Source organism: Hibiscus syriacus, unplaced genomic scaffold, assembly GCF_006381635.1.
Source record: "Hibiscus syriacus cultivar Baekdansim isolate YM2019G1 unplaced genomic scaffold, ASM638163v2 tig00111274_pilon, whole genome shotgun sequence".
NCBI classification, from domain to species: Eukaryota; Viridiplantae; Streptophyta; class Magnoliopsida; order Malvales; family Malvaceae; genus Hibiscus; species Hibiscus syriacus.
The window spans coordinates 26,278-48,216 of record NW_024063041.1 but is presented as its reverse complement, the minus strand read 5'-3'; the positions used below and the strand labels follow the sequence as shown (position 1 = coordinate 48,216).

The 21,939-nt window shown below is 31.7% G+C and overlaps 1 protein-coding gene across 2 annotated transcripts; it reads left to right on the top strand.

Annotated features, from left to right (window-relative positions):
• Nucleotides 1-6,585: 6,585 nt before the first annotated feature.
• LOC120157714 (transcription factor GAMYB-like) lies at nucleotides 6,586-11,058 on the top strand. 2 transcript variants are annotated; one of them, XM_039168764.1, is made up of 5 exons: nucleotides 6,586-6,741; nucleotides 6,847-6,959; nucleotides 7,767-8,195; nucleotides 9,065-10,064; nucleotides 10,393-11,058. In XM_039168764.1, the coding sequence occupies exons 3-5, from the start codon at nucleotides 7,827-7,829 to the stop codon at nucleotides 10,698-10,700; spliced, it is 1,677 nt and encodes a 558-aa protein (XP_039024695.1). In that variant the 5' UTR covers nucleotides 6,586-6,741; nucleotides 6,847-6,959; nucleotides 7,767-7,826; the 3' UTR covers nucleotides 10,701-11,058. The 2 variants fall into 2 exon arrangements, with proteins under 2 accessions (XP_039024695.1, XP_039024696.1); XM_039168765.1 differs by having other exon boundaries at nucleotides 6,625-6,959.
• The last annotated feature ends 10,881 nt before the right edge of the window (nucleotides 11,059-21,939 follow it).

Sequence of the window (21,939 nt, the reverse complement as noted above, 5' to 3'; positions counted from 1 at the left end):
CTAATTATAAAACTCGATTCTCCTCCTTCTTGCATCTTCAAACGACTTTTCATTAGAATACACATTCGTATGCATTTCCCCATTTGATCTCGACTTAACCTTGCCCCTTCTATCTCCATCACTCAACGACTGCTTCCGATTACCACCATGAATAATTTCCTTCTCAAAAGGTGTATCCCGCCATTCATGGCCCTCTGTGAGTTTTTGGAGACGTTCACGATTTTCCGATTGTGATTGGATAACTCGTAGTCGTCTCATAGCCTTTATCTTTGAGCCACAACTCTCGGGCAGAACTATAAACCGAAGTCTAAAATCTATGTTTGCAAAACCCAAATGTGAGAAGGCCTTGTATAACCTCAGAGCCAACCTACCTCGGATCCGAGATGATCCAGCGGCTACCGAAGGAGAAAACATTATAAACCGAACTGATGTCGTCTGATTTAAGGAGAATGAACCCAAGCTCATAACTGAATTACTGTAGCCTGGAATAGTAAAAAAGAATTACTCTAGCCTAGAATAGTAACCGAGAATTAATGTAGCAGGGAATAGTAACCATCGACGACGGCAGAATTGAAGAAACATTCGGCTTAGGTTCTCTGTGGAAGCCTATCCTTGATGCTGGCGTTGAAGCGAGCAAACCTGGAAATCCTGGTGTTTAACTTCGGAAGAGAAAAACGAAAATTTGGAGATAGGTTTGGGTTAACAGTGAAATGGAGGTGGAGGTTGCGTCGATCGGTGGTGGATAATATTTCCACAAAGCAACAACTTGTTTCTTCAGGAAAAGCGGTTGGCGGAATCAATAATCTTCCTTTAGATCTACTCCGATCTAGTTTGATTTTGAAAAAACCATCGTACGATCTATTCTTGGGGTGAAGAGAGGATTCAAATGGTATATTTTCCTTCTTTTTTCAATGTCGGCGAACGACGGTAGAGGACTATTGACGGTGATTTTCGCTGCAGTGAAGTGGTGGCCGACCACTGGATTATGAAAAGAGTGACGCTGGAGAGAGTATATGAGGTTTTCAAGGAAAGAAATGTTCAATGAGAATTCAGCAGATTGGTCATTCTCTAAAGGCATACTTCGTTTTAAGGGCCAAGTATACATTGGAGACAACAATTCTTTCAGAAAATAACTGCTACAAACTCTTCATGATTCCCCAAAAGGTGGTCATTCAGGGGTCCATGCTACTTATTATCAAATGAAGCTATATTTTTATTGGAAGGGTATGAAAAGTATGGTTAAAACCCATGTCCAGCAGTGTGACAGTTTCTAGCAAATTAAGGACGATCATGTTCTTAAACCAAGGCTATTGCAACCTTTACCATTACCTTAACAGGCCTGGGATTTTGTCACTATGGATTTTGTGGAGGGCTTACCTAATTCTAATAGGTATAATTGTATCCTGGTCATTGTGGATCGATTTACTAATATGGGCATTTTCATTCTTTGGTACATCCATTTACGGCTACGGATGTTGCTAAAGCGTACTTGGACCAGGTATATAAACTACATGAGAAACCTAAAATAGCTTTTTCTGATAGAGATAAAATTTTTACCAGTGGATTTTGGAGGGAATTATTGAAGTTGTTGTATATTGAAACCTTATTCATTACATCATACCATCCTGAAACTGACAGCCAAATCGAGAGGCTCAATCAGTGCTTGGAACAATATCTTCATGGCTTATGTTTTTCTGGACCTCATACTTGGGTTAAATGGTTATCCCAAGCTGAATGGTAGTATAACACCAGTTTTCACACAACATTGGGCACCACACCCTTCACAACTCTATATGGCTACACACCACCCATAATGACTTGGACAATAGAATCACGAGTGGTCAATGTGTAGCAGTTTATGCAAGAACGTGATCAGTTAAATAACGTATTGCAAGAACAACTAAAAAAATCACAACAAAGAATGAAACACTATGTAGATAAAAGACGAAGTGACAGAGAGCTGCAAATAGGAAATGAAGTTTACCTTAAATTTTATCCTTATCTGTCAGGTATTATGGATCCTATAGAGTAATTCAACGAATCGATTCATTTGTTTATAAACTGGAACTCCCAGCACACTCAAAGATACATCCAGTTTTTCATATTAGTTTATCGAAGAAGAAGATTGGTAACTTCGAGTTTATCCTTCCATAGTGTTGGACAAATGCATCGTGAAGATAATAAATCTGTCACGCAACTCTTGATACAGTGGACGAACTTGGGCACAACGAACGTTACCTGAAAGGATTACACCGTGCTGAAGTTTCAATTTTCTGACTTCGATCCTTGGGGATAAGTATTGACTGCTGGATAGGGTATTGTCATGGCCCTAAAAGAGGAATTAGGGATTTAGGGAATTGAAATTGGGGGATTAGAGATTTCGATGGATAAAAAAGGGAAAAAAGAGGAAAGTTAAAAGTTATGGAAGTTAAACAATAACAAAGCCGATAAAAAATGATGGAAAATATTATTATTTTTATCTAAAACATCATTTTTTAACATTTTCGGTAAAAGTGTCCAACAATAATAAAACTGGTAGCACCTAATAATGTTTCCGATCATTTTTTGAAATCCGGTTAAAACATCCAATAATAACAAAATCAGTAGCACCTAATAATGTTCCCGGTTATTTTTTACCGATTTTATTATTTAAATAATAAAAAAACACCTTTTTAGCCGTATATTAAGACTACCGCACGTGATCATTTACACAAAAGTTATAACCCAATGAATTTGTAGTAACATAAGAGGAGCACGTGACTGAAAAAACGGGCCAGGGATGGGGGGCTACAGCCCAGCCTGTTAATCTCACCAAATGAGGAAATAACAGTCTAGAGGAGAATCAAGTTGTTATGGAGGATGACAGCTGTCAATAAATAATCTGTACAAATTAGAATGAGTTATATAACATGTAAAAACGGTCACAAGATTATTATGAATGAATTTACTTCTTCTAAAATTTCCCCTTTCTTTCTTCTTCTTAAATCCTTTCTTCTAAATTCTCAGGGTAACACCTGATATATATTTTCATAAAATAAATATAATTAATATATTTTGTCGTTGTTATCTACTTTTTGTATTATTTTTTTAATTTATAATATAAATTATAAGTGTTTTTATAAAATTAATATATTTTAATTGATGTTATAATTGGATTTATAAATATATCCTCATGATATTTTATAATTTATGTTTATTTTATAAAACAAATTAATTAATTCTAATTTAATTTAAGTATTTTTAATTAATTATATAATAATTTATGTTTTATATGTATTTGACTCCTAGCAGGGACAGATGCACTACGTCTCGGTAAGGGTAAAGTGCATCACCATTATTTTAAGAAAATGATTAAATTTAAATTAATGTGTTAAATAAAAAATAAAAAATTTGCATATCCATTATTTAAAAAAAATAAAATTAGAATTTTGAACTCACATTTTTAAATTTATGGATCCACCACTTAATCCTAAGGTGGCGTTTGGTTGGCATGAATCCCTTGGAATTGGTTGGTGGGAATTGGAATCCAATTCCACCACTTTCTCATGTTTGGTTCAAGTTTTCCAAGGGAGTTGGAATCCATCATGGCTTCAATTTTCCATTAAATGAGGGAAAGTGAATTACATCCAAGAATGGATGGAATTTAATTTCCTTGTTGGAGGGAATTGAAATTTGACCATACTACCCTCATCAATCTTTTGATAACTTATTCATATATTGAATAAAAATATTTTTTTATTATTTCGGGTCGGGTTTTTAATTCATATATTCGGGTCGGGTCGGGTCGGGTCGGGTGAAATTTTATTTTGGTCGGGTCGGGTCATTTTTTTAAGTGTGATATTCGGGTCGGGTCGAGTTCGGGTTTAGGGTAAAAAATACCCGACCCGAAAATATATATAATTTTACCTTATATATTTAGGAATAATTATAATAATACCCCTTTATATATATATATATATATATATATATATTTCAATTAAATCACTGTTTTTATTGAATAAAAATATTTTTTATTATTTCGGGTTGGGTCGGGTTAGATTTCTAATTCATATATTCGGGTCGGGTGAAACTTTATTTTGTTCGGGTCGGGTTTTTTAAGTGTGATATTCGGGTCGATTCGGGTCGGTTTTTTTAGTGTGATATTTAGATCGGGTCGGGTTTAGGGTGAAAAAACCGGACCCGACACGAAAAATATATATAATTTTACCTTATATATTTATGAATAATTACAATAATACCCCTCTATATATAATTTTTTCCAATTAAGTCAATGTTTTTATTGAATAAAAATAATTTTTTTATTATTTCGTGTCGTGTCAGATTTCTAATTTATATATTGAATAAAAATAGTTTTTGGTATATTTTTTGGTAACTAATTAACATGCTCCGATTGGAATGTATCGAAATATTGCTTTATCTTTTGGTAACTTATTAACATATTTTGATTGCAATGATTTTAACTTATGATGTTTATTAGCATGATTTTTATAATTTATTGAAATGAATAATCAATCAATAAAATGAAATTTTAATATATATTTTTTAATTTTTTTATAATATATTACTACATGTAAGTTGTAAAATAAACTAAAATAAAACAAAAAAATAAGAAGGGCAATTCTGTCATTTTACATTATTGAAATCAAATTCATCTGACATGTCTGCGAACCAAACATAATATGGAATTGGAATTCTTGACAGATTCCAATTCCTTCACAGATTCCAATTTCCTCAGAAACATTCTAGTGAATCAAACGCCACCTAAGTCTTAGGTTGAAATTCATTTTTAGTAAAATATTTTTTTGTATTTGATTGACTAGTTAGATAGTAACATATATATTATTTATTTTTAACAATAAAATAATATATTTATAAGAAAGTAAAAAACATATTATTATTTAGTAATATAAATGAAGACAGCCACTCCTAATCTCCAATCATATTAAATAATAATTGAATATTTTAAAAGTATAATATATTTTATTTTATTATAGTTGGAGAAAAGCTAACGCAAGGGCGTCACGTTATTCATGATTCATCAATTAAGCATTATCCCTTGCGTAAGTGAAACACCTAAAAGCAAGCAGGCAGGCGTATCGATTTTTGTATGTCTCCACTCTTTTTTTTTTACTAATTAAATTTCGATATTACGTATCATGGCTAGGGTCGGGATGAGCATGGGTGAGTGGCGGATGTGTGTTAGGGATATTTATTATTTAAAAAAAGTGTTAAATTCAGTTTATTTTGTTCATGAGAATAGAAAAAAAATAAGAAAATTTATATACTTAATTTTTTAATATAAAGTATAAAAGATTTTGGACCTCTATTTTTTAATTTCTAGATCCGCCACTGACATGGGTTAGGTCGAGTCGGGTCGAATCAAATTTTCAATCCACCCGCTCCAACTTGAAAATTATAAATTCTCCACCCAATCTAAACTCGACCTGAAAAATATACACATTCCACTCAATCCGAAACCAAACTGATTTTTGAGTTAAAATCCGAACCGGACCTTACCCAATCCGAAATAATATATTTATTAAAAACATTATATTTATTCAATAAAAATAAAGATTTAATTAAAATAAAATAAAATATAGAAGATATTATTACAATTATCCCTAAAAATATAAGGTAAAATTACAAATTTTCAAAATCGAACGATTATTTTTATCCTAAATTTAGATTCGATCTGAACATAATCTTAAAAAAAAGCCAATCCTAACCCATCGAGTTCGAATCTCATATTGATCCCTAGCTAGGATCGTATTTGAATAGATTGAAAAGCTTATATTTTTTTATTCAAAAAATAATAGAAATATGGAACTTTATGCACGCCAATAATAGAGGTGTAATTCTTGTACCAATCATGATGCATTAAAGTACACATCCTGCTTCCCCACTTCCCACCTTCACCAATCTTAACCTCAATAAAAAAATATTTGATTTTTTAATAATTTAATGTGATTATAAGGTAATATTTATTTTAAATATTTTTAATTATTTGATAATAACCACTCAAATCAATCTGTTGCAGTTACTGATGCTCAAATTTATAACCTCTAAGAATAATAACTTAAATAAATTTTTTTTTCGAAATTAAGATTTATTAATAATTAAAGTATTATTTTTCTTATAAATTTTGAATTTAAATAATTATATGTAAAATATATATTATTAATGATTAAAATTTTTATACAAATAATTAAATAATATTTTAAACATATACCATCTTACAATTATCTTATTATTTTATATAATATAAAATTCATTCATTTAACTTTTTCAATTTATATCGTGAATGTGTCAACCTATATTATTTTTAATTATTTTATTTATAAAGTAAATATAATATTTATATAATTCATTATAAATTCATGTAATTTTTTGATAGATAAATTTATGTAATTAAATGAACACAATTCATAAAATTAAAATTTATTAAACAAATAATTATAATAAAAATAACTCTCACTCTCTTCTTTCTTTCCATGTTTTGCTCCTCTATTTCCTCTCTCTCTCTTTTTTTTTTTTTTTACATTTCGTTCTTTCTCTCTATCCTTTTTTTTTCTTTCTCTTTTTCATTTCTATTTTCTCTCTCACCAAACACAGAGCCTGAAAATAAATAATAATAATAATAATAATAAAAAGAAGATATCTCTTTGTAATCGCTCCTTTGTCAGACCTCGATATTTTGCTCTTTCTATTATCGGTCCTTTTCCTTATAGCTCAAAAACTGCGGTTAGAAAAGAAATGGTTTTTTTGATCTAGGATTTGCTCGTTTATAATTAATGGTTGTAGATCTAGGAATTTATATTTATAATTGTTCTTTGTGTTGAATTTCAGGTTTTCCCTTTTCGCCTTTGTCTCAGCTCTCACTTCAATCAGGAATCATTATTGAGCTCAAAATTTTATTTTTTTGGCAGTTTTCACCCAAAATTTGCATATTCTTAAGGCAGGTATTTGAGTTATAATTTATACTTAAAATTCTTTCTTTCTTATTTCTTATTTCTTATTGAATTTTGTTTTGTTTATTTAACGAATGGGCAACTTTGGCTTTATTTAATTTAAAATTATTATTTTTTAATATTGTAGTTGGTAGTGCAATTACGGCAGTTTATAATATATTAATGATAGATTTTGGGAGTAATTTATGAGAGAATCGTAGTGCAATAAATGAAATTTGAATTTTACTTTTTACCTGAGTTTATTATTTATGTCATCATTTCTGGAAATGTGTTCATTTTAATATTTGAATCTGATATGTTATCTGCCTTCCAGTTTAGGTAAAAGGGTTTAATTAAACCTTCAAAGATTGAAATGATTTTTCCATTTTTCCTGAATATTATCGGAATTTGATGCTGGCTTTGGTTTGCATATATGTTTGCTGAAATTTGTATTCTGTGGATAGTTTTGTTTTCTATCAACTGTTTTTAGCTTTCTGCATGCGATGAAAGTTTATATTGTTTCCGAGTCCCCCTATCTCTAGAGTTGCGCTTATATTTTCCCAATGATTCCTTTTACGGATTAAATTTGTTTTTGTATGCCTTCACGATTCTTTTGTAAGATTTGAATAAAGGATTGTCATGGTTGATGCACTTATAGCTTGTCACACACAATGTATTAAGATCGTGTATAATAAAATAAAAATAACACACCAGTTGGAGTTGGAGTGCAAGTATGAAAAAGTGAGTGGACAAAGGCATTGCCTGTATTTATTCTCGTCTTTATACATATTTTTATCTCGTGCATCTGTATTTTCTCAGGTTTCAGGTTCTGGATGGTTAATCCCTGTTTGTAAGGATTTTGCATGTGATTACAAAGAGATGAGTCACACAAAACATGAGAGGGGAGATGGAATGCTCTATAAGGATCAGACAGAATCGCCATTGATCGATGATGATAACTGTGAAGGAGGTGGAGCTGGAGCTGGGGGGATTGTTCTGAAGAAAGGACCATGGACTTCAGATGAAGATGCAATTTTGATCGACTATGTGAAGAAGCATGGGGAAGGAAACTGGAATGCTGTTCAGAAGCACTCTGGACTATTTCGTTGTGGGAAAAGTTGCCGCTTACGATGGGCAAATCACCTCAGGCCGAACTTGAAGAAAGGGGCTTTTACTCAAGAAGAAGAACAACTGATAATCGAACTCCATGCAAAGATGGGAAATAAATGGGCTCGAATGGCAGCACATGTAAGTTTTCAGTTCATTTACTGTGAATCTAGTTATTCTTATGATTTGTTGAATAAGAGAATTTATTGAACCTAAAAGAAATTTGAGAATTACATGAAAAAAGGATTCTTAATATTTGAGTTAAAGAAAAAAAACCCTGTAGAATTGCACCCTCTGCCCCAGCTATTTACTGAATTTTTTTTTACTATCTTTGAATAATTTCATTCTATAGTAAATCTATAGCAAGTTGCAGGAATATTATGAAGAATACTGATAGTTATATTTGACTGTTTTTCATTCTGTGACTATTCTTGCTGCATGTCTCAATCATTATTCATTATCAATTACATAGCCGAGATTCTAAGATCCACTTATGTTTTCAGTGTGGATGGTTTAAATCCTCCGATTTTGTTATCCTTAGCCTCAGGAAGATCAAAATTGGAACAGTCATTTTCAGTGTTCATTTTTTTGCCCAAAAGTAGCTTTTATTGTTCAAGGAGTAATGTTTGTTAAGAGCCTTTAGGTGTCTGTCATTCTTGGCCCGGTTGAGGTGGTCGTCTCCGAGGGTTTTAAAAATTCAGCTCCGCATGTGGAGTCTTCTAGCTCATCCCCTTTTCTTATCCCAGCCTGAACTAGAATGCAAAATTTAGTCCATGCCTTAGAACAAGATAATGAACCATATTAGTAGCATATTTTTCTCGATGTTGTAAATTTTGGGCTAGATGCAAAAGAATAACAGCTTGTGTCTTCCAGAATCCTATGATAGCTATTCTGACCTTGGAGATGCTAAACACATGTGAAGCATGATAAAATCTTCGGTTATAAGTTTCTATGCATCTGTCAGTTAGGTGTCTGAAATTAGTTTCTCTATTTTATTTTATTCTCTGCAGTTGCCTGGTCGCACGGATAATGAGATAAAAAATTACTGGAATACCCGGATTAAGAGGCGCCAACGTGCTGGGTTACCTCTGTATCCTCCTGAAGTGTGCTTGCAAGCACTGCATGAGAGCGATAGTGTCAGTGCAGCAAATGGATTGGATAAAGAACCTCATGATATCTTGCAGAATAATAGCTATGAGATACCTGATGTTGTATTCGACAGTTTAAAGGCCAATCAAAGTGTGCTTCCTTATGTTCCTGAGCTTCCTGTTATATCTTCTGGCAGCATGCTGATGAAAGGTCTAGGTTCTTCTCAATATTGTGGTTTCATGCCATCAACAATCCATCGCCAGAAGCGTCTTAGAGAATCGCCAGCCTTTCTCCCCAGTTATACTGGTGCTGTTAAAAGTGAATGCCCATTGTTTATGCAGTTTGAAGATGATATATCAGACAAGGCTGCTGGATCCTTTGGGCTGTCTTTTCCAATTGAACCGGATCCCGCAACAAAGTACTCCCATTCATTTGGTGTATTCTCAGGCAGCCATGCCCTTTCAAATGGCAATTTCTCTGCTTCAGAGCCCACTTTAGAGGCTGTGAAGTTGGAGCTCCCTTCACTCCAATATCCAGAAACTGATTTAGGTAACTGGGACACGTTGTCTTGCCCTCCACCTTTACTTGAGTCTGTAGATGCTTTTATCCAGTCACCACCACCAACCAGTGGACTGGAGTCTGATAGTCTTTCGCCCCGTAATAGTGGCCTGCTGGATGCTTTACTTCATGAGGTGAAAACTCTAAGCAGCGCAAAGAATCACGCATCTGAAAAAAGTTCAAATTCATCCACCCCCTGTGATATAGCTGAAGGTTCCACTTTCAACATTTGTGAGACGGAATGGGAAAAGTGTGGTGAACCTCTTTCTTCAATGGGTTATTCAGCAACTTCTCTTTTCAGTGAGTGTATCAGTGCAAGTGGCAGTTCTTTGGATGAGCAGCCGCCTGCTGAAACCGTTACTGGTGAGCACTCCCTGATCTTAACTTATTTAAGGTTGGGACATGATTTATACTTTTCATCAATAATCCTAAAGTTCTTCCTATCTTATTAGAAGTTGATCTTTGTCATCAAGCATCAATTTTGACATATATCCTGTAGATTTCTGTGATGCATAAACTATTTAAGATTGAGATAGAATTTCAAAAGCCTGCCAATTTCTTAACCGCAAACCCAAGTATAATAACATTATAAACTTGTTTTTTCTTTTCTGACATTTTTTTATCATCATATTCATTTTATTTTCTCCAGATGTTTTATGATAAGAATCCTTGAATTTGGGTTGTTTTTCAGAGTCTCATGTGAAATCAGAGCCAGCTGACCATGTTTTTACCCCAGAGATGGAAAAAGAGACTCCTATTCGGTTGGAAGGTAGTCGACCCGATACTTTACTTTCTTCAACTTGGCTGGAGCAAGGTTCTGTTTATGATGAGGGTCAAGCAATCTTGACTGATGCCATATCAACCCTTCTTGGCGGTGATTTGAGTATTGACTACAAGAATATGGCATCCGGAACATCTACTTCAGGTCAAGCATGGGGTCTCGATTCTTGTGCATGGAATAACATGCCCGCTGTCTGTCAAATGTCTGAACTCCCTTGAGATCGGCTGTCGCGACTGTATGAACTTCTCTGAAGCTCTTTTTGTTTGTTTCATTCATTCCATGATTTGATTGATGTGGGTAGTCAATCGAACATGATGTGCCGATAGTTCATTCGGGGTTGAGATCATCATGATATGGTAGGAGTCATGGATGTTTTTGCTCTGTTGTCTATGATGTTTTTTTTTTCCTGTGGAACAGTTGAATGCATGTATGCCAACATGAACTCCGAGGTATACAAAATACATTCAAGGTGGTGTTATAACTTTTAGAATAACTATGCACTTTCAGCATGAACAATGGTTTGCTCTTTGATGCATTATGTCTTAAACTGAAATGCTTATTTGTACCTTTGGAAGGGAAACAGTTTTAGGTTTCAAAATCTTTGTTTCTATTCATATGAAACCATCTTAGTTAGTAACCGAGTCGAGATTCAATGTAGGGCTTGAAGTTTGGTTTGGTCATTCTTGTTCGAACTCGAGTTTTTGTTCAAATTGAGAGTTCTGAATCGTGACTTATAAAATGCTTGAATTTATTTTATAGCTAGATCTCAAAAACTCTGTTTCCAGTATACAAGCCTATTTAGTAACCTTGCAATCGGCAAGAAGTTCGAGCCTGAGAATAAGCTCGAACTTAACTTGATTTTGAGTCCGAATTGTGTTATGGTTATTTAAGTGGAGTATTAGAATCCTCCAGAGGCAAAATATTCGGTATTGAAAAATACTTTTGCGTGTAAACCAGAGGAAGACCCCGGGTTTATATATACTAATTTACATATACTAATAGGTGCTAGATCAATTCAAGTTGAGTAAGAAAATTTCAAGTTATTCGAGTTGTTGACATGGTACCTCCGCACCGTGACGTTGTTGACATGACTCCCTCACCAAAACGACGTCGTTTTGACATGACTGTGTAGGTGCTAAAAAACCTAAAAAAGGAATAGTTTTGTTTGAGGAAATTTAATAAATAATGCATTTGAACCCATAGCCTTTTGAAATAAAAGGTAATACTTAACCACTATGCCAACTTAAATTTTTTTATATAATTCTATAAACATAATATACATAACATGAGTCACCATTCCAAAAGTTACTTTCTAAAAAACCTATGAAATTATTAAAATTTTCAAAAAAACATCTTAAATTCCAGAAAATCTAAAAAAACTCCTAAATTCCTAAAATTCCCAAAAATCATAAACAAGCCCGAGCCTAAAGGTGAGTGGTATTTGAAGTAGTTTACCCTAATTTTTAAGTATACTCATTATAGTTTATTTTATTATAATATATATTATATATTCGAAATATGATAAAAACTATTAATATCAAATTGTCTACTTTTGAATGCACATAATAAATTTTATTTGACTTATTTCAAATATTTTTAACCACTTAAATATATATAATTTGATTATCAACCCAAAAAATAAACTTTTAAGATATTGATCTTAATTGCACTAATTAGAAAAATGTTCTTAACCACTTAATTATAAAATTTACATAATAATATGGAACTTTCAGTAAAATAATATAATTAAACTTAAAAATCATTCTGCAAATTTCCAAAATAAAAGAACAAAAATTAGACCTCATTTTAAATAAGTTCGGTTCATAGACTAAATTGCACATTTCTGGGCTGAAAACAGATTCCAAACAACACACCGTTTTCGACTTAAAATACGAGATTAACCCTCCTAATGACTGAAAAATTAAACCTAATCACTTATAATATTTTACCAATAATTTTAACACATTAAAATTAAATTAGAATCATTAAAACAACATAAAAATTCAAGTTTTTCATGTTATTTAATATACCTTAAACACAAACACTATTGATATCACTTCTGTTATTGACTCCAAATGAGCATTTAGAACATGCTTCGTAGGGAATTAAGTCAATAACACAAGTTCAATGTATCAAACTGTTCAAATATATTTCGTTATTGACTCCCTAATTTTTTTGTGAATTTTAGGAATTTAGGAGTCTTTTGAGATTTTCTGGAATTTAAGGTGTTTTTTGAAAATTTTAATAATTTTATGAAATTTTTAGAAAGTAACTTTTGGAATGCTGACTCATATTATGTATATTATGTTTATAGAATTATATTAAAAAATTTAAGTTGGCATGGTGATTAGTATTAACCTTTATTTCAAAAAGTTATAGGTTCAATTCCCTTTAAATGCATTATTTACTAATTTTTCTCAAACAAAACTATATCGTTTTGAGGTTTTTTAGTACCAACATAGTCATGTCAAAATAACATCATTTTGGTGAGTGACCCACGTCAGCAACGTCACGGTTTGGAGGTGTCATGTCATCGTGCCGTTAATAAGCCATTAACGGCGAAGTGACATAATTACAGTTAAACTTGAACGTTAGTATTAAAATTGACAAAATTAAAACGTTGGTGACATAAACGAATTCAAACATAAAGATGAGTGGTATTTGAAGTAGTTTACCCTAAATCAATCTATGAGTGAACACGTAGACTAACTATTCACCTTTAATACCTAAATTATTACTTTTATCTCGTTTTGATACTTAAACTTTCATTTTTTTAAAAACATACTAATATATACTTTTTGTTTCGTTTTGGCCCCTCACCGTTAAAAATTTATTGATGTTTTTGTAAGTGATATTTTTTAATGAATAAATTACATCATTAATTATTTAATTATCGAGGTCGAGGAGCACAAATATAATTGAGAAGAATGCAAAAACCATTAGTGAGACACCACTAAGTGAGAAACACTAATTTTGGGAGTTTCCAATGATTCCTGAATAGGATCATATTATATAGAAATTATCAATTAAATATGGCTCTGATTTGTTTGTGGCTTATGTTATAAGTTGAAAGGGAAACATAAGAAAATGAAAATAATGTGGTAGCTACGTCAGATCCATTATCTTCTTTTAATCGACCGTTCTCCACTTCTCTAATTTCTAATCATTATTTATTAAAGTTCAATCAATGGAGAAAAGAAAAGTTATTCTTAAATAGAATTAGATCCATAATATATATATATATATATATATATATATATATATCGAGTTAGTTTTACACATTTTTAAGATCATTAGATTGAAGGAAATCAAAAGTTGAGATTAATTTCTTATTTTTCCAGTGAACATCTTCTTATTTTTTACTATTAATCTCAGTCTTTAATTTATCTCATACAATGATCCTAAAAAATATAAAACTAAGAGAGTTTTACAAATTGTAATTGGACCATGTTTTTATATATATATATATATATATATATATATATATTGATTAATCTAGGGTAAGTACAAGATTGTATCTATTCATAAATAATTATCTACCATTTGACATTGAAAGTTTATATCCCTACATTCATAGTGCTCAAACTTGGGATCTTAATAAATAACAACAGTTTCTTTGTCACTGAAATCGCTTGATTCGTGCTCTATATATATTAGTTAGGATTTATTAGTATAATATGAAATTTTTACGCGTCTCTTTGAATTGTTGGAAACAAAAACAAAAATGAACGATGTTAGAATTTTAAAATTTTTATAAAGATTTTTTTTTAAGTAGTTGTAATCGAACTGTTGATATTAATTCTTTTAAAGGGGGTCAAGTATGTTTAAAGTGACGTTAATATCCTATCAAAATAGTATTACTTTTATTTTAATTATTTTTATATAAATTTATATAAAAATATTTTCCGGAAAATATAGGGTTGTGATCCTATCCATGTATATAGCCTAAGTCATCAATTAAATTTTACTTTTGGAACATAAATTCTGTTACAAGGTTGACATCATGATTCACAAAATCACTTGTTTTGGAGCATTATATTATTTTTAATTTAAAGGATAAATTAGAATTTTCACTATTTAACTCTTTTCTCATTTTTATTCTATTCTAGGTGTTGAAGTTTAAATTTTTTTTAATTAATAACTAAACTTTATACATCGAATGTTAGCATTGGTCGAACACACGAACCATTAAGTTTTCTTCTCTAAAGTCCAATCCCTATATAATGATATTATCATCAACTAAGGTGATCAACTCCGTTAAAAGATTCCAACAATATATAGGCTTCTTTTCGGAAGGAAAGTAACATATCTTCGTTCAAACTCCGTTCAACATCAAACAAAGGATATTAGAGAATAAAAAAAATAAATTATTTAGTGTTAGATTCATAGAATTTGAGACAAGTTTCAACATCAAACAAAGGATATTAGAGAATAAAAAAATAAATTATTTAGTGTTAGATTCATGGAATTTGAGATAAGTTTTATTAAACGAATATTAGATTCATGTTCAAGTTGACAAAACGAGTTTGATGAGAAATTTTGGGACTTCGTCATCGATAACAGTTGATGATGGTCCGTGCAGTGGAAAAAATTCAAATAGACGGAGAGACAATGCGAGAAAAAAAAACTAAAGAGAAGAGAGAAAAATTAAGTTTATATAGATCCAAAACAACGTTTTTTTTACTTTTTAAAGTAACGTTTTTGTAATATCGCATGTCATGTCATAACAACAATAATTATTTAATCTAAAACAACAATTAAAAGTTTTAATATTTTTTTAAAATTTCCATGACAAAAAAATTGAAAATAAAAATATAAATAAATTTATAATTATCAATTGAGTTGGTAGCTAAATTGACTCCTTACACTAAATTTCAATTTTTTTTATAATATGGGGTAAGTACGTAACAATATCTGTTCAAAGATAACTCTGAAATCTTTTGACATTGAGCTCATATCCCTGGCATCAATAGTGATCGAACCATGATCCTCAAGGAAAAACAACAATAATTTACCACGAAGGTTGATATAAACTTCAAAGGAGAACAAAAACTAAAATTTTAAAGACGAAAATAAATTGTCGATATAAAATTAAATAAATTGTCTGGAAAATCATCGTTACTGTTAGATAAGAACTATTCATACTTTGTGATTTCCATGCTATCATTCCAAGTGGATTACATCTCCAAATGAGTTTCTACTTTTACAAATATATTTGATGCGTTTCTCTGTTTCTACTTATTTATATTCAATTTTTGATTTGTTATCAATTGGTGTTGAAAACATTTTTATGTTTCGATATAACAAATTAAGTGTTAATAAAATTTAAGATTTTATATTTTAAATTATATATTCGGTTAAATTATTCGAATATTACTCAAAGTTTTCAAATGTCAAATCCAATCCTTACTTAAGTGAAAAATTGTGTTTTAATCTTAAAATATTTTTTGAAACAAATTTCACAAAGTATTTTGAGCCTTAATTAAGCCAAAAATATTTTCTTTATAAAAGGGCTTCAAGAAAAACTAGATTGCCCAGAGGGTACCGATACCCCTCATAGGGTACCGATACCCCTATGCAAGTTTTGGCTCCGAGAAAAACATAATGCTCTATGGTACCGATACCCCCACAGAGGTACCGATACCCCTAGTCAATTAACAGTCGAAATATTTGAAGTTTACACTGCAGGTACTGAAACCCTTTGGAGGGATACCGATACCCCCACGCTCCCAACCAGATTTTTAAATGATAATTACTCATTAACGGCTCCATTGACTTTACCAATGATCCCCAACGTTCAGAAGTGATTCAAGGTGTATGTAAACAAGCTTAGGAGCCTTTGATCAATAACAATTAAGAAGAATTGAGAGAGAATCAAAGAGAAAGCAAAAAACCTCAAGTTTGAGCATTTTCAAGCCTATTTCATTCAATATTCAATTTTGCTTTCAAGAACACTTATTGTGCTCAATTGTATTATTCTTGAGTATTCTTTTTTTGTTCTAGAATTGTGCAAACATCTTGCCTTGTGAGGTTTTTCTGTAAGTTTGCAAAATTTGTATTGTTCTCTTTGGGAGAGAGTGTTCTCAAGAATTTGTGGTATAATTCTTGAGGGATTTGTAAGGTTACTCTTTATCATCAAAAGAAAGACAAATTAGTGAATTTATGGAAAATCCTTAGTGTGGATAGCTAAGGTAGTGGACGTAGACTTTGGTTGAGAAAGTCGAACCACTCTAAATCGCTGTGCAATTATTTTATACTTTCTGCAAAAGCTTCTACCAAAATTTTTATTGCCAATTCACCCCCTCTTGGTTATTTACTCGATCAATTAACTCAACAATTGGTATCAGAGCCTCACTCATTTGAAGGTTAATCGCCTCTTGAGTCGATTCGGGAAGAGTTATATTGATAATCAAGTCATCAATGGCCTCCACTTCAAATTTCGACGTTGGTCTTGATTCAATGTCTGTCAACAAGCCCCCTTTCTTCAATGGAGTTAATTATGCCTATTGGAAGAATAAAATGATGTACTTCATTCAAGCAAGTGACATGGGAGCATGGAATATTATAAAAGATGGATACATCATACCTACCACTCCTTCAAGATTGTGGAGTGAAGCAGAGACAGGAATGTTCCAGCTCAACTCAAAGGCTATCCATATTTTTTTTTTGCTCTTGGACCGGATGAATACAGGAGAGTTTCATTTTGTACAACCTCCAAGAAGATATGGGATAAACTACAAGTCACTCATGAAGGCACAGACGAGGTAAAAGAATCTAAAATTAGTCTCCTAACTCATAGCTATGAAAATTTTAGGATGAAACCGGATGAAGATATCAAAGCTATGACGGATAGTTTTTTAACGATTGTCAATGGTCTCAAATCATATGGAGAGATCATTCCAAACGAGAAGCTTGTAAGGAAGTTAGTTTACTCTCTTCCAAAAGCTTGGCAATCAAAGAAAACGACAATCATCGAGGCTAAGAACTTAAAGTCTTTAACTCTCGAAGAGTTAATTGGTTCACTCCTCACTCATGAAATGATGCTTCAAGATGAGATAGACCTCGAGAAAATTAATGAGCCAAAGAAGGAGACGGAGAAAAAGAAGAATATAGGAGTTGCTCTCAAATCCACAAGAGATGAGAGTGATTCAGATGAAGATGACGATGACGAGGAAATGGCATTATTTGCCAAACGATTTAGAAAATTGATGAGGCCCAACCGAGGAAGAAAATTCAAATGAAATGAAGGCTTCAAAACTGAATCGAATGAGAAATACCCAATAATTTGTTACGAATGAAAAAAGCCGGGGCATGTCAAATATGATTGCCCACAATTGAAGAAAAAGGGTCAATCAAAGAAGAAGCACAAAACTCACGTGGCTACATGGAGCGATGATGAATAATCCGATGAAGAGGAACAAGAAGTAGCAAACTTGTGCTTGATGCCATCGGGGAAATCTCTCAGGTAACCTCTAACTCATCTAATTTTGGAGATTATTCTTTTGATGAGTTAGTAGAGGAATATACAGGGTTAGTTTCGGATTATGAGAAATTATTTTTTAAAATACAAAAATGATATTTCAAAATTGAAAAATGAAAATAATCTCATATCCAAGACCAACAATGATCTTGAAAGTAAAATTAAAGATTTGCAAATCAAACTAAATGAGTTTGAAAAGAAAAATTCTGATTTGCATAATTTACTTTCAAAGGTTAACGATGATCATCAAAAGAAAATTGATGATCTTAAAACTTCTTTTGATAAAGTTGGAACAAAACATTTTGAAAATGGTGAAAGTTCAAAATCCAACTTTGTTAGAAAAAGTTTTAAAAACTACAATCATAGAGGTCCCCTAAGAACCTTTAATGGAAAAATCGTTAGAAGTATATGGGTTCCAAAAGAACTCATAACTACTAAAAATAAGGATATCCTACATAAATGGATACCCAAAGGGACTAGAATTTTGGAGACTAATGAATATGGACCTAAAAAAATTGGGTACCAAAAATCAAAAATTAATCTATGTTTGTAGGAAAAAGAGCATTGCTACAAGGCATGAGAAACAAATTCAAACTCATGGTACTTTGATAGTGGATGTTTAATCTATTGAGTATTAGTCAATTTTGCGATAAGGGATACAATGTCATGTTTGAAACCAATGGTTGTAAAGTAATCGACATTGCATCTAATCGAATTATGCTTGTTGGTCATAGAATAAGAAACATTTACATAGTGCATTTAGATTCATTAAATATGACTAATTTATGCCTAGTTGCTAATGATGAACATGATAGTTGGTTTGGCATAGGAGACTAGGACATACTAGCATGAATGTTTTACAACGTCTTATTCAAGGAGATTTAGTAAGAGGGTTGCCTAAGCTAAAATTTGATAATGATAAAATCTGTGATGCTGGTGCTAAAGGAAAACATAGAAGATCTTTCTTCAAGTCCATTAGTGATGTATCGACTAGTAGAGTATTACAATTGATCCATATATATCTTTTTGGGCCAATTATGACTGTTAGCTTGGGAGGAAAACAATATTGTTTTGTATTGGTAGATGACTATTCTAGATATACTTGGGTTCTATTCTTAAGTACTAAAGATGAAGCATTAGAAAAATTCATCACGTTTTCAAAAGTAATCCAAAATGAAAAAGGTTACTACATAACTAGTGTTAGGAGTGATCATGGTACTGAATTTGAAAATCTTGGATTTACTGATTTTTGTAATTCAAATGGTATTAACCATAATTTTTCAGCACACAACAAAATGGAGTTGTTGAGAGGAAAAATCGAACTTTAGAAGAAATGGTTAGAACCATGCTTTGTGAAAACAATTTGCCAAAATATTTTTGGGCGGAAGCCACAAATACCGCTTATTATGTTATTAATCGAGTAATGATTAGGCCAATTTTAAAGAAAACACCATATGAACTTTTCAAAAATAAAAAGCCTAACATTAGTTATTTTCATCCTTTTGTATGTAAATGTATTATTTTAAACAACAGTAAAGAAAATCTTGGCAAATTTGATGCTAAAAGTGATGAAGGAAATTTTATGGGTTATTTCTTAAATTCTAAAGCTTATCAAGTATTTAATAAAAGAACTTTAGTTATAGAAGAGTCTATACATGTTGTTTTCGATGATAATCCCCTTCCGAGGAAGGATTCTTGTGTAAATGATGATGTAGGTATTGTAAACTCAAATGACGTTAGACATGACTATGGATAACCATCATCAAAGGAAGAAATAAAAGATGAGAAAACTCATGATGTGCTCGAGAATCCAACCATTGAAGAAAGGAAAGTCTCTTACCTAAGATAATACATCTGTGTCAAGGATGGAGAAAGGATGGAGAAATAATAGGTGATCCATCCAAAGGGGTAACAACTCGATCTTCTCTTAGAAATATTTGTAATTATGTTGCATTTATCTCATACATAGAGCCTAAGAATGTTAAAGAAGCATTAAATGATGAACATTGGATTATGGCTATACAAGAAGAGTTAAATCAATTTGAGAGACGTAGAGTATGACCATTAGTTTAAAGGCCTAGTAATAAATCTACTGTAGGTACTAGATGGGTATTTAGGAATAAGTTTGATGAAAGTGGTAATATAGTTAGGAACAAGGCTAAACTTGTTGCTCAAAGCTATACTCAAGAAGAAGGCGTAGACTATGATGAAACATACACTCCCGTAGCTAGGATGGAAACAATTAGAATGTTATTAGCATTTGCATGTTTCAATGAATTTAAATTATATCAAATGGATGTTAAAAGTGCATTTTTAAATGGTTTTATAAAAGAAGGAGTGTATTTTGAACGACCTCCTGGTTTTGAAGATTCAAAATTTCCAGATCATGTTTTTAAATTGACAAAAGCTCTTTGTGGTTTAAAACAAGCTCCTAGAGCTTGGTATGAAAGATTGTCAAATTTTTTAATCGAAAAAGGGTTTTCAAAAGGGAAGGTTGACACTACATTATTTTTAAAGAGAAAAGGTAAATATTTATTAGTAGTTCAAATTTATGTTGATGATATACTATTTGGTTCTACTAATGATGTTCTTTGCCAAGGATTTTCTAAGCTAATGTAGAGTGAATTCGAGATGAGCATGATGGGGGAGCTCTCATATTTCTTGGGACTCCAAATCAAGCAAAGAAAAGATGACATATTCATCAATCAAGCTAAGTACATCAAGGATATGCTCAGAAAGTTTGGATTGGAAAATGGGAAACCTCATGCCACTCCAATGAGTTATTCTACAAAGCTTGACAAAGATGAAGGAGGTAAATGTATGGATGTTAAATTTATAGGTCAATGATTGGCTCTTTGCTTTATCTAACCGCAAGTAGACCATACATTATGTTTAGTGTTTGCTTAAGTTCTATATTTCAATCATGGGAATCCCATTTACTAGTTGTTAAGAAAATCTTTAGATACCTTAAGGACACTCATAGTTTAGGACTTTGGTATCCTAGAAACTCTAGCTTTAGCTTGCATGCCTTCTCTGATACGGATTATGGAGGATGCAAAATACATAGGAAAAACACCTCCGGTACTTGCCAATTCCTAGGAAATATGCTGATTTCATGGTTTTCAAAGAAACAAAATTGTGTTGCATTATCTACCACTGAAGCGAAATACATTTCAACCGGTAGTTGTTGTGCACAAGTTTTATGGATGAAACAACAACTTTTAGATTATGGAATTGAAGTAGGTACCATACCTATCAAGTATGACAATACTAGTGCTATTTGTCTCACTAAAAATCCCATCCAACACTCTAGAACTAAACATATTGAAATTAAACATCATTTCATTAGAGATCATGTCGCTAAAGAAGATATAGTTCTAGAATATGTTGATACTTTGTATCAATTAGCGGATATTTTTACAAAACCTTTAGATAAAGAAATATTTTGGACACTTAGAAGAGAATTAGGTTTAAGACCTATCTTCACTTAGTGTTTAAAATAATTTTAGCACTTTTGATTATAAATGAAAAATGCTTATAAAAATAACACTTTTGATTGCATTCTTTGCTATTAGTTAGGAGGAGTTTATGATTCTTAGTGAAAATTAATTATATGTTTAAATAAAATTTAAGGATAGATTTGATTGATTGAACATAGTTAATTTTCGTAATATGAGTTGCCAATACCACTAAAGTAGATTAATTTAGCATTTTGAGTGTTTAAACACAGTTTTTTTAACTTTTCTGTACGCTAGGTATCGATACCCCTTCAATGGGTACCGATACCCCCTTTGGGTTCTGGTTATTAATCTTCTAAAACCTCATTTTTGCAAAAACCCTCATCTCTTCTATCTCTCTCACCGTTCACTCTAGTTTTCACCCTAATCTCTACTTTACCTAAAAACAACGGTTTCAAGTCAGATTTCACTAAGTTTTCGACTCCTAAACATGCTAGCATCATTAATTTCGTGCAAACA